The 12,110-nt window shown below is 38.1% G+C and overlaps 1 protein-coding gene across 2 annotated transcripts in view; it reads left to right on the top strand.

Annotated features, from left to right (window-relative positions):
- GUCA1B (guanylate cyclase activator 1B) overlaps positions 1 to 4,515 on the top strand; it is a 54,474-nt gene extending 49,959 nt beyond the window's left edge. Inside the window, exons 3-5 of one of the 2 annotated variants that reach the window (XR_014224922.1) lie at positions 2,095 to 2,209; positions 3,202 to 4,063; positions 4,484 to 4,515. Coding sequence is in view for 1 of the 2 variants with exons in the window: in XM_082245691.1 (XP_082101817.1) it covers positions 2,095 to 2,209; positions 3,202 to 3,329 (243 nt within the window). In the remaining variant the exon portion in view is untranslated. Of the gene's footprint in view, positions 1 to 2,094; positions 2,210 to 3,201; positions 4,147 to 4,483 lie in introns of those variants that run through there. The other variant, XM_082245691.1, reaches the window with a different exon arrangement.
- The last annotated feature ends 7,595 nt before the right edge of the window (positions 4,516 to 12,110 follow it).

The following is a 12,110-nucleotide window of genomic DNA, read 5'->3' as shown; positions in this document are numbered from 1 at the left end:
GCCGCATATTAGTGCCACCCCATCAGTGCCTCCTCATCAGTGCCTGTCAGTGCGGCCTCATCAGTGCAGGAAAAAACATATCTATTTACAAAATTGTATAACATAAACAAAAAACTTTTTTTTTTCAAACTTTTCTGTCTTTTTTTTATTTTTTTATTTGTTTAGCAAAAAAGAAAAAACCTTGCGGTGATCAAATACTACCAAAAGAAAGCTCTATTTGTGGGAAAAAAATGACATAAATTTGGTTTAGGTACAGTGTACAACTCATAGTGTCCATAGTGCTGGTGCCTAGTGGTGTTTTATCCTTCTTCCCTTGGTGCAACAGGTTAATGGTGCAGCAGAAATCCGATCCTCCACCTAGTAAGCAGTGGCCACTCACTCCTCTCTCTTTGGGACCACTTCCTTCTCGGGGGTGGGTCAGGATCACGTATGTCCACTTGTACTTTAGTCTCAAATAAATGTAAAGAATCCCTTAACCTCCCTGGCGGTATGATTCTTTCGGATTTTAGGTGCTGAAAGCGGTACCATTATTTGCATGTAATTCTTAAGAACGAGCAGCCCAAACCAACTATTTACATATGATTTTTTTTTCTGTGCGTTCTTCTTTATAACATCTCGGGTATGATAAAGTTTGAAACACAAAATCATAAATTATAATATAATAAAAAACTATAAATAAGTTAAAGTATGTATGTATGTATACATATATATATATACTGTATATATATATATATATATATATATGTATATATGTATATATATATATATATATATATATATATATATATATATATATATATATATATATATATATATATATATATATATATATATATATACATATGTATGTGTGTGTGTGTGTGTGTATATATATATATATATATATATATATATATATATATATATATATATATATATATATACCTAAAAAGTACAGTAAAACTGCAGGAAAGGAGCAAACTAATCTAAATTTATTTTATTTTGTAATGTATCAGTGTGTTTGGTGTGTTTTACATTTGAATTTGCCGCCGGTTCCACCCCCCTGCGAACGTCACGTCGCAGGAGACGGAAGCCGGGACACAGAGAGCATCAGGAGGAAGATCCGCCGCCACACACCGCCAGGATACATCGATGGATCCCGGTGACAAGGTAAGTAACCCCTCTACCAGGATCCACCGATCTTCCTAGTGGTACCCCGAGTGTGGCTTGGGGTTACCGCTTTTGGCACTGAAATTTAACCCCGAGCCACACTCGGGAATACCGCTAGGAAGGTTAATAGTGTAATATGTTTTATTAAAGATTTGTGCAGAGTTTAACCACTTTAAGACCGGAAGATTTTCCTGCTTAATCACCAGGCCCTATTTTGCGATTCGGCACTGCGTTACTTTATATAAATCATGAAATACCTCCAGAATTTATTTTTTTTGCTATCCTCTGACAACCTTTGTGTGTTTGTCCTTTTTTTTCTGGCTTTACCATCTTTGGCACATATCTGGCATTCTGGTAGGGCAAAGCTTAACGTCCAGGCCTTGAGGGTATTATGGTGGATACATTTGCTCTTTATTTTTAGTTCATTCCCCTTTTTTCTGCATAAGAAAGACTGGGGATCCAGTATCCCTCTGTGCAGTTTCACTGATATCCCCGTGACCATCCTCCTGATATGCAGTACACTAAAAATGCTTTATGCACAGTCAGGTAAGAGGGCCCTATAATGATGACCTTCAGGCCATATGCATTTTTGATAAATCAAAAATTGATGTGTTATAAAATTGGTGTGAGAATCTACCTTTATACATGGTAGTTGTTTCTGTGACTAATATATTGTTACTTTTTTTATAGATCAACTTGTTTTTCCTGGTACCCTAAAAATCCTATTTCTCTGCTTTCTCAATTTAATGAATGAGGGGATTTCTGCTTCTTTCATCATCCAATCATGTGCAAGCCAAAATACTGTAAATTCCCTTGCAAAGTGAATATTTCCTTGCAAAGTGAACATCCTTTTTGCCTTTAGTAAATGAACCCCACTGGGCTCAGCTTACAAAGTATATTAACAAAATATATGACATCTCTAATCAAGCTTATTTTTCATTTCAGTCTATCTACAACCTTAAGAAAGTCTGCCGCCAAGGTCAAGATGATCGAATTCCCCTGCTATCCCCAGAACAAGTGGTAGACCGGATATTCCAGTTGGTGGATGAGAATGGAGATGGTATATTATTCATACATTGTAACTTATTTGGCAGTCTACATATAATAAATAGGATAAGATAGTAGGTTAAATTATGGCTTTTTACATTATTTAACAGAAACCTGGTGATCTTAGGTAGGAAGGTGCTGAATGTTTCCAGATAAAAAGACAGTATAGCTCAGGAGTTAACAAATTAGTTCAGAATTTAGAAGCCATGAAGTTTATTTTGGGAGTCAATAGGCAGGGTTAAAGTGGACTCCTAACCAAACCCTAGTTATTGCCGTTTGTGTCTCCATTGGAGAAATATAAATTTTCTTCCTGTCCCAGACACACAAAACAAGGTGAGAGAAGAAGTTGTCACTGAAATAGATGTAGCCACTGTAAGAGTTTGCCTCACTTTCTGTTGCCAGTTTCAACATATTTTATTTTGCTTTTGTTCCCAAATTCAGTGACTATGGTCAATAGAGTGAATAAGTGCCCATTCACACTGGCGCGACACGACTTGCTGGGGCGACCTGTGAAGTCGCGGTGCACAGCGTGCACCGTGACCTCGGCGCGACTTGCACGGACTTCATATCATTGAAGTCAATGCAAGTCGCCTCCAGGTTGCCCCAAAGTAGTACAGGACCCTTTTCTAAGTCGGAGCGACTTGTGTCGCTCCTATTAGAACGGATCCTGTGTTAATCTATGGCAGACGACCCACCGCAACTTCTCAGGCGACCAAGTCGCCTGACAAGTCGCGCTAGTGTGAATGGGGTCTAACGCCAACTTACAAGAAGACAGCAATGAAACCAGATCAATATTTAGGAAAAAGATCTACTTTACGGAGTTGAGGAGTAGTATTGCCCTACACTACCAGTTGTTTTCAGTAATTTGCTACTTCTTTATTGGCTGTTATACACAAATATTGATACATCTGCCTTAAATTTGTTGAACTGTTGCACATAATGTATACTTTTGTTCTTGTTTTGCTATTGTGGTAACAGTTATTTTTTCAATGACTTTCCTTTTAGGTCAGCTATCGCTGGATGAGTTTATAGACGGGGCTCGCAAAGACAAATGGGTGATGAAGATGCTCCAGATGGATGTCAGTCCTGGTAGCTGGATCAATGAGCAAAGAAGGAAGAGTGCTTTGTTTTAAAGTTGTATGGCTCAAATGCTTCCAAGAGACCTGAAGAAATCCATTGAGAATGGAACTTCTCAGCAAGGGATTGGGCAATTAGGGTTTTGAAAGCAGGCATTCACTGTGACTGAGACCAGTATAGTGGATTCAAGAAATTGTAACATATGCAAGTTTTTTTTCTGATTCACAACTGCTGCTAGGAGTTTGCACGTGCCCGTGTTTTTCCACAGTACAGTGCAATATGACATGTAATGGGATACATCATGTCTATGTGTAGGCAAATCTACATGTGGACTGCTCAAATACCTTTGCACCACCATCTTAAACAATCCATCCATTGGCACTACAGCCTAGGTTGGGGCTCAGCCTCCCGTAAGAGTGTCTGCTATTCCTTTTTGTTGGCAGCAACATCTTTCCAATTTGTACATTCAATGTGTGAATATCAGAAAAGTACTAATGATTTTGCATATGGTTATTTTGCATGTCATATGTAAGTGGATTTGACTTGTAAACAATATTTGGTTTTATAGCTTACAAAATGTATAACCGGAGACAGTGATTTGAAAGTTTTTTTTCAAAGTATGCAGCTGAGTGGGTTATTTAAGGATTGGATGGAAAGTTAAAAGAAACACGACTAAAACGACCAATCAACAATGTTAACATTTTGTGTGCATTCTAGTGGGTCCGGTCACCAACTAGTTACTGACAACAATGGAAAAAAACAGCATGTAGCTATCCTCAGTGAGAGGCAGGTTTTACCCCCTCCCTCTTCTGTAATTGTAACTTTTCTTGCTTACATTAATGCAGAGCAATGGTGCCACCCTGAACATGGTTTATAGTCCCTCATGGAGAGACAGGTTTTACCCCCTCCCTCTTCTGTAATTGTAACTTTTCTTGCTTACATTTATGCAGAGCAATGGTGCCACCCTGAACATGGTTTATAGTCCCTCATGGAGAGACAGGTTTTACCCCTTCCCTCTTCTGTAATTGTAACTTTTCTTGCTTACATTTATGCAGAGCAATGGTGCCACCCTGAACATGGTTTATAGTCCCTCAGGGAGAGGCAGGGTTTACCCCCTCCCTCTTCTGCAATTGTAACTTTTGATGCTTACATTTATGCAGAGCAATGGTGCCACCCTGAACATGGTTTATAGTCCCTCAGTGAGAGGCAGGTTTTACCCCTTCCCTCTTCTGTAATTGTAACTTTTGATGCTTACATTTATGCAGAGCAATGGTGCCACCCTGAACATGGTTTATAATCCCTCAGGGAGAGGCAGGTTTTACCCCTTCCCTCTTCTGTAAATGTAACTTTTGATGCCCTCATTTATGCAGAGCAATGGTGCCACCCTGAACATGGTTTATAGTCCCTCAGGGAGAGGCAGGTTTTACCCCCTCCCTCTTCTGTAATTGTAACTTTTGATGCTTACATTTTTGCAGAGCAATGGTGCCACCCTGAACATGGTTTATAGTCCCTCAAGGAGAGGCAGGTTTTACCCCCTCCCTCTTCTGTAATTGTAACTTTTCTTGCTTACATTTATGCAGAGCAATGGTGCCACCCTGAACATGGTTTATAGACCCTCAGGGAGAGGAAGTTTTTACCCCTTCCCTCTTCTGTAATTGAAACTTTTGACGCTTACATTTATGCAGAGCAATGGTGCCACCCTGAACATGGTTTATAGTCAACCTATACTTATGGAAAGTACAGGATGGGGAAATCTGCAGGACAATATACTGTAAATCACAACTATGGTATGGGGATCTTCTTAGATGGATCTCACTTTGAGGGTCCTCGAAAACTTGATACTGTGGGGGTTGATTTACTAAAGGCAAATAGACTTTGTACTTTGCAAGTGCAGTTGCTCCAGAGCTTAGTAAATTAGGTAAACCTTCACTTTGCAATACCCAATCACGTGAAAGGCAAATTAAAAAAAAAAACAAAAAAAAAACAGCATTATTGATTGCATATGGTTGGACGATAAAAGTCAGCAGAGCTTCTTCTCATTTACTTAGCCCTGGGGCAACTGCTCTTGCAAAGTGTACAGTCTATTTGCCTTTAGTAAATCAACCCCTTAATAAATATGTATGTAAAAAATATTGTTACAGTTTAGAGCTATGCAGATGTGTTCAATGTGGAACGTTTTTCTTATTTAAGGCATGTGTTACCTGCATACAGCGGTGGAATAATTTAATAAACTGACCCAAGTATTAGCCATTTAATTGACTTGGGACTTCTCTGTGGCAATATATGCAAAGTCAATCATTTTATGCTAACTGAATGAACCCACAGAAATGTAAAGTGTAAAGGCAAAACTTTTTATGTTTAGTTTTGGATAAAGTGGAGAGGGATTGGAACACCTGTCCATTTCTTTTATTGATATCTGTGCCCCTGTTATGGAGATTCACATCACATTCATTTGTCCTGTTTACCGTTATCATTGAAAGGGAAAGTAAAAGAAAACCCCAAATTTTGGGTTGACACCAGAACAGTAATAGGGGGAAACCTTCTCATGGGGACACTAGTTCTGATGACGCTGGTGACACCCCGGGATTCCCGTATTGTGGAGGGATTTATTTTTATTTCCTGTTTTGGTTATGGGAGAGGAAGTGAAGGGAAATCTCCCCTATGGGACACAGATGGCATCCCTTAGTCTTTCCAAATGTAGTTTTTCCTAAAATCTATATATTTTTTTAAAGTGGTTGTAAAGGCAGAAGGTTTTTTTTTTTAACCTTATGCATTCTTTGCATTAAGCACTTCAATCCCAGGCACTTTACTGCTTTCCTGCTCAGGCCAATTTTAAGCTTTCAGCTCTGTTGCACTTGAATGACAATTGCACAGTCACGCAACACTGTACCCATTAGCAATTTTTTCACACAAATAGTTCTGTCTTTTAGTGGTATTTAATCACCACTGTTTTTTTTTTGTTTTTTTTTTCTACATAAACGACAAAAAGACCAACATTTATTTTTTTTCCTTATCTCTGTTATAAAATGTGGCAAATAAATGAATTCTTCATAAATTTAGACCAAAATGTATTCTGCTAAATATTTTTGGAGGGAAATAACCCATATCAGTGTATATTATTTAGTCTGTAGGAAAGTTATAGAACCCACAAACTATGGTATATTTCTGAATTTTTTTTTTACACATTATGATTGTTTATACAGTGAATTTTACTGATATAAGCAGCCATTTTTACTGAATGAAACTCATTCATTCAGTGTGTTTTGTTGTGATTATCTGTGATTGCCTACATCTAATCACATGGTTCAGATGGGCTGTGATTGGCCCTGTCTGTACCATGTAATCACTGTGTCCATCACAGCTAGCAACAAAATTGTACACAGTGGATGGTGTGAAAGAAAGCCATTCATTGTGCATAATTGTCATGTGATCTGCTGTGATTGGTCACATCGATCACATGGTACTGGAAGCGAGCCGGTACACTGATCAGTCATTGGCTGTGTCTGATGGACATAGCTGGTGACAGGTCGTGCTGTAGTGTGGCCCCAAGGCCGCGGGCCAGGTGCAATCCGGGAGGACTTCATACAACATCCACCCGGATCAACTAACGTCTGGCCTGCCCGTCATTTTGCTATACCCCGGGTGGGAACTGGATCGGTTAAAACAACCTTCTGTGATCAGTTTGCCCCCCAGCCCCCTCTAAATACTTACCTGAGCGCAATCTCAGTCCAGCTCTGTGCTCGAGAGCAGTGGTAATGCTCTATCTCTCCCTCCTCAGAGGACATGGAGGCATCAGCGGGAGGCATTGGCATCTGCAGCTGTTAATCAAATCCTGTGAGGGGGGGGGGGCAGGGGTCAGGGCCAAATCACACTGTCACAGACACAGTCAGCCAGGCTCGGGAACGAGCCCACACGAATGCCCCATAGAAAGCAGCTTGCTATGGGGGCACTCAGAAGGAAGGAGGAGCCAGAAGCACCAATGGGGAACCCCAGAAGAGGAGGTTCGGGGCTGCTCTGTGCAAAAACAGTTGCACAGAGCAGGGAAGTATAACATGTTTATTATTTTAAAAAAATGCCTTTACAATCACTTTAAGTATCCCTTTGTGTAGACTACTTTAACCTTAGCTATCCATTGACTTTAGTACATTTATTACCAGTTCTTATAACTTATTTACTACCAGTATTTGTTTTTAAATCTTTTCCAAGCAATCTATCATGTTCTAAATGTCTTTAAAAATTTACTTAAACTACTGAATACATGATTTTGCTAAACTGTTTAATGAAGTTACATTATACAGCAGAAAGAGTAACCCCCTGGGGTAAACATACCACTGGCTCAGAGCCAATGTTTTTAGACACCAACATAAAGGAGAAATTTACTTGTCCTACTTGACATTTTCAGCCAACAGCCATTTTTTATTTTGCCATTTCAATGAAGAGATAAATAGGTGCTGCAGGTCACAGCACTGTCATTTTATCTCCTAGTGAGTCAGTAGAGCATAGTAGATCAATAGAAGTTACTACTTCATGTGTGAGCAGACGACAGGTCCAGATTTCCCTGTTAGTTAAAGTATAACTTTACTGCATATTGTGCAAAATGTATTGCATACTGTATTCTGATCTCTTGTACAGAAATAAAGAAAATGTCTAACTTCATTCATTTCTAAGATGCCTTTTAAGTTATCAGAGCACACAATCAGCGCATTAACAATTACACCAACTATGAATAGATATTTCAAAAGAGAATTGTATAGTTATTTGAAAATAGAACATGAAACTGCTTACGATGGTCATTATGCATGACACGTGATTTTATTCAGTAAAAAGTGAAACCAGTCAAGAAAAACACACAGAGGCTGCCATTACCGACCCCTCCCTCTATAAATGATGGTAACAAAATCAATGGGAAGAATTTCTTGGGACTTTTAAGGTGCCATCAAAACCAAATAAAAAAAAGTAGTTAAGACCAAATGCTTATTGTATAAATGTTAAAAATGAATTAAAATAATGCATATATGAGCAATGTACAGGTAATTCATTAAAATGCAAGTAGTCCTTAGTTGGATTACAATAACCAAAGTACCCCCAATGTATATCTTATTATATAGGTTTAACACAAAGTACGTTGTATGATAATATTGAAAAACACTTCTACTACGCGTTTCACATCAAAGCTTCATCAGAAAGATGTAAAAAAAGGAATACATTGCTGAAATCTGTAAACATACTAAACACAAATATTGAATAAGTACAGATTATATTTTATTTTAGATTAGTGCAATCATAATAACACCATTGCTACCAGACACTTACAACCATGGGCTGCAGGAAAGAAAATCACTCGATCCTCTAGGAACAGTCAGTGTTGATGGGGGTCAATGGAAAGAATGGCTGCACACCATGCTGGAGTCCAAGTCTATTTATTTTTAAAAGGCTGTAAGACACACACCAGACAACAGAGACAGTAGACAGTAGAAGGTTGACACATTTCACACAAATATCATGTACAATATATATTGGTAATAGGGGAATGCCTCTTTCAGCACTATTGTGTTCTGCCAACAGGGGGGGGGGGGGGGGTCATTCCCTGTCTGCAGAACAAAATGATTACTGCTAGCGTTTATAGCTTCTGGCAGTAATCACATGGCAAAAAATCTGACAAAGCAGCAAATGTTTCAATGAGTAATGGGCCATACACACTATACAATTGTCTTTAGATTTTTTCCTTTAGATTTACCAAACCATATAATATGAAGTCAAACCTAAACACGTTCAATTTGTATGCAATCTGGCAGGTCCTTGCACTACAAAGTTGAAGGTAAATCTAAAGGAAATCTAACCACAAAAGTTGTATATGTATATGTATATGTACATGTGTATCCAGCTTTACTTTCATCCAAATACAGGAGGATTTGTGCCAAGCTTTGCTGTGGAGAATTACAAAAACTCAGATCAAAGTGGACTTCCTGTCGTTAACAAATGGATGGATTGAGCTGGCAGCACTGTAGACGGTAAAACAATTTATTGGTGGCTGGTTACAAAGGAGTAACAATAAAACAAAAAAGCTTACAAATTTCGGCGAGAACCTTAGTCGTTCCTGTCTTTAACACAGTTGATATGTTTCCTGGATCATTATTTGATCAAAAAAATGTTGCCAACTGTAATTATTTAAATATTATTACCAAGCATGCCCATTCATGAGTGAGTAAAAATGCCCATGGTAGAGGGATAGTGGCCAGATTCCCCCTGTGCAAGGCCATCTTACAGGGAAACAATAATGGTTGCTAAAAACATGCTAGCCTATAAAATACTTGTTATGAAAAAAATAATTATTACCTATAAACTTCATCAACGTTGTCCAATCCAACCAAAATTAAAAGGCTCAGTCAATGATAATTTTCAACATCTGATTTTCATAATGAATAGTAACTGTAAAGCCTGTTGTGTAGAAAGTCATTCATATGCCAGGGCACATATTCTGTTGATCATTATATTCACCCATTACAATCCAAAAAGGGACATAAAGTCTACAAAGAAAATATTGGCATTACATTTTCTTATATCTGCTGTCAACCTGCTTTTATCAATTAGTCACAGTAGAAGGTTATTTACAGCAGTATCAACTCAAGTACAAAAGATGGTTATAGAAATTCAAAACATATTTGTAAATTTTTATCTTAATTGTGAAATGTTCTTATTAGAATGAGCAGATAGCTATAGTTTGGACTCCTATATAAATAAATTAAAAAGTATGTATTGCTTTTGATACAAAATACCCCTCATTGCAAGTTTTGTAATCTGCTCATACATTGGGAAGGCTAATGATGGGACTATAAAAAGAGGAGCCCTGTTGTTACCATTGCTCATGTAGCAAAAACCTTATTAGATTTGAAGTCATATACAAATGTATTCTGATATCTGGAAAGGTTAATGATACATTAATGTTTCAGTGTTTGTCAACATTTGTTATACTTTAAGCCCCGGTTCACACTACTGCGTGTGCGGGGTTCGCATGTCATGTTGGAGCGCACTGCTCCAACATGACATGCGATCAGCTGTGCGGTGCGAGTTTAGCCATACAGTTTGTATGGCTAAATTTGCATCGCACCCGCAGCAAACACGCACAGGAGGCATTTTTGCTGCCGCATCAGGATCGGATCGCACAGCGGTTCACACTTGTGCGATCCGATCCTGTGCGAACTGCACGATCGTACTGCGATATGCGATCAAACTGGGGGTGTCGTTAAGATTACATTGACACCCCCAGCGGATCGCATATGGCAGTGTGAACTGCTGGGGGTGCGTGTGCGATGCGGGAACAGGCTGCGAATTCGCAGCCTTCCCGCATCGCATCAGTGTGAACCGAGCCTAAAAAATTACTTGTAGCATGTCATATTTCTAACACACAATGTAAATGAAGTATAGACTGATCAAAAAAAAAAAAAACGGATGAAGTTTACATCAGTTGCTCATCAGTTTTTATATCAGTTGTTTTACATCCACTACCAATGCAAAAAACGAAGCAAAACTGACCTTTTTTAAGTTTACATCCAATTTTTGTCCGTTCTGAAAAATAGAGCTTTGATCCGTTTAAAAAAACAGATGTTGACGGATGCAGATGTAAACTGATGTAAATGGATGATCATCTGTTTATATTCGTTTTTTCATCTGTCGACAGATGGGTAAAAAAACAGACAAACTAACTGCATGTGTGAAAGGGGCCTAAGGCTCTGCTCCAATCATTTTTAATTCAATCAATTGCTGTCTTTCTTTTTCAAAGCTTCATCAGGAAAAAAGTAGTTGGTTGATAATGGTAACATGTCCATTTTTATCTGTTCTATATATTCACATGGCACTAATATACACTCTATATTTACAATACATATAGCACTAATGCTAATTTGCTGTAATATATATATATATGTGTGTGTGTGTGTGTATATATATATATATATAGATAGATACATGTGTATATATATATATATATATATATATATATATATATTTATATGTATATATATATCTTTTATATCTTAAGTTGTAATGAGTTTTATCTCTTAATTTGTTTAAACCCATTAGTCATTTTAAACATCAACCCTGACCAGTGTGGCCTTTAGGCTAAAGTAACTATGACCTGTAGTCATTCCTTTATTCTTTGAATTCCTCTCTTTAACAAATACTGTTGCATACTCTACATATTCTCTTTAGTTCAGGTAATAACAGCTTTTCGTTTCCAGTGTGGACTAGCAGATGCTAATCCACTTTATGATTCTTCCAAACTTGACTTCACCTCAACACGTGTTCTAATCCAATGGCAATGGATTTTGTACTGATCCGATTTCTTAACTGACCCAAATTAGAATCCAGAAGAGGATGGGGGGAGCTATGAAAGGACACAGACCCTTGCAAAGGTCAGAAGCACCCTTAAAGAGAACCTGTCATGATAGAAATATGGGAGCTACCACAGCTGCCTTGTTTTTGAAGGAACAAGTTCAGGGATGTGCCTAGTGAATCACTGGAACTTGTGCAGTGAGCATGCGATGGTGACATCACTAAAGTAAATATCTTCTAAATGTTGCACATTTAGGAGATATTTACTGTACCTACAGGTAAGCCTTGTTATTGGTTTACTTGCAGGTATAAATAAAAAAGGGGACTTTACTACCACTTTAAAAACCACAACTATGGCACTATGGAAGACTCAACACATTGAAAGTCAGTCCTCCAAACAAAAATCATAATGCAATTTTTTTTATTCCAGCATGCTACCATAAGCTCATCTTCCAAAATGCACAGCATAAGATAGACAAACAAAACCAAAGAAAATTCCCAGCTTA

The sequence above is a fragment of the Pelophylax lessonae genome (assembly GCF_965119305.1).
Source record: "Pelophylax lessonae genome assembly, chromosome: 2".
In the NCBI taxonomy this organism is placed as follows: Eukaryota; Metazoa; Chordata; class Amphibia; order Anura; family Ranidae; genus Pelophylax; species Pelophylax lessonae.
The sequence above is the reverse complement of the archived record's forward strand: the minus strand, read 5'-3'. Positions and strand labels throughout refer to the sequence as shown.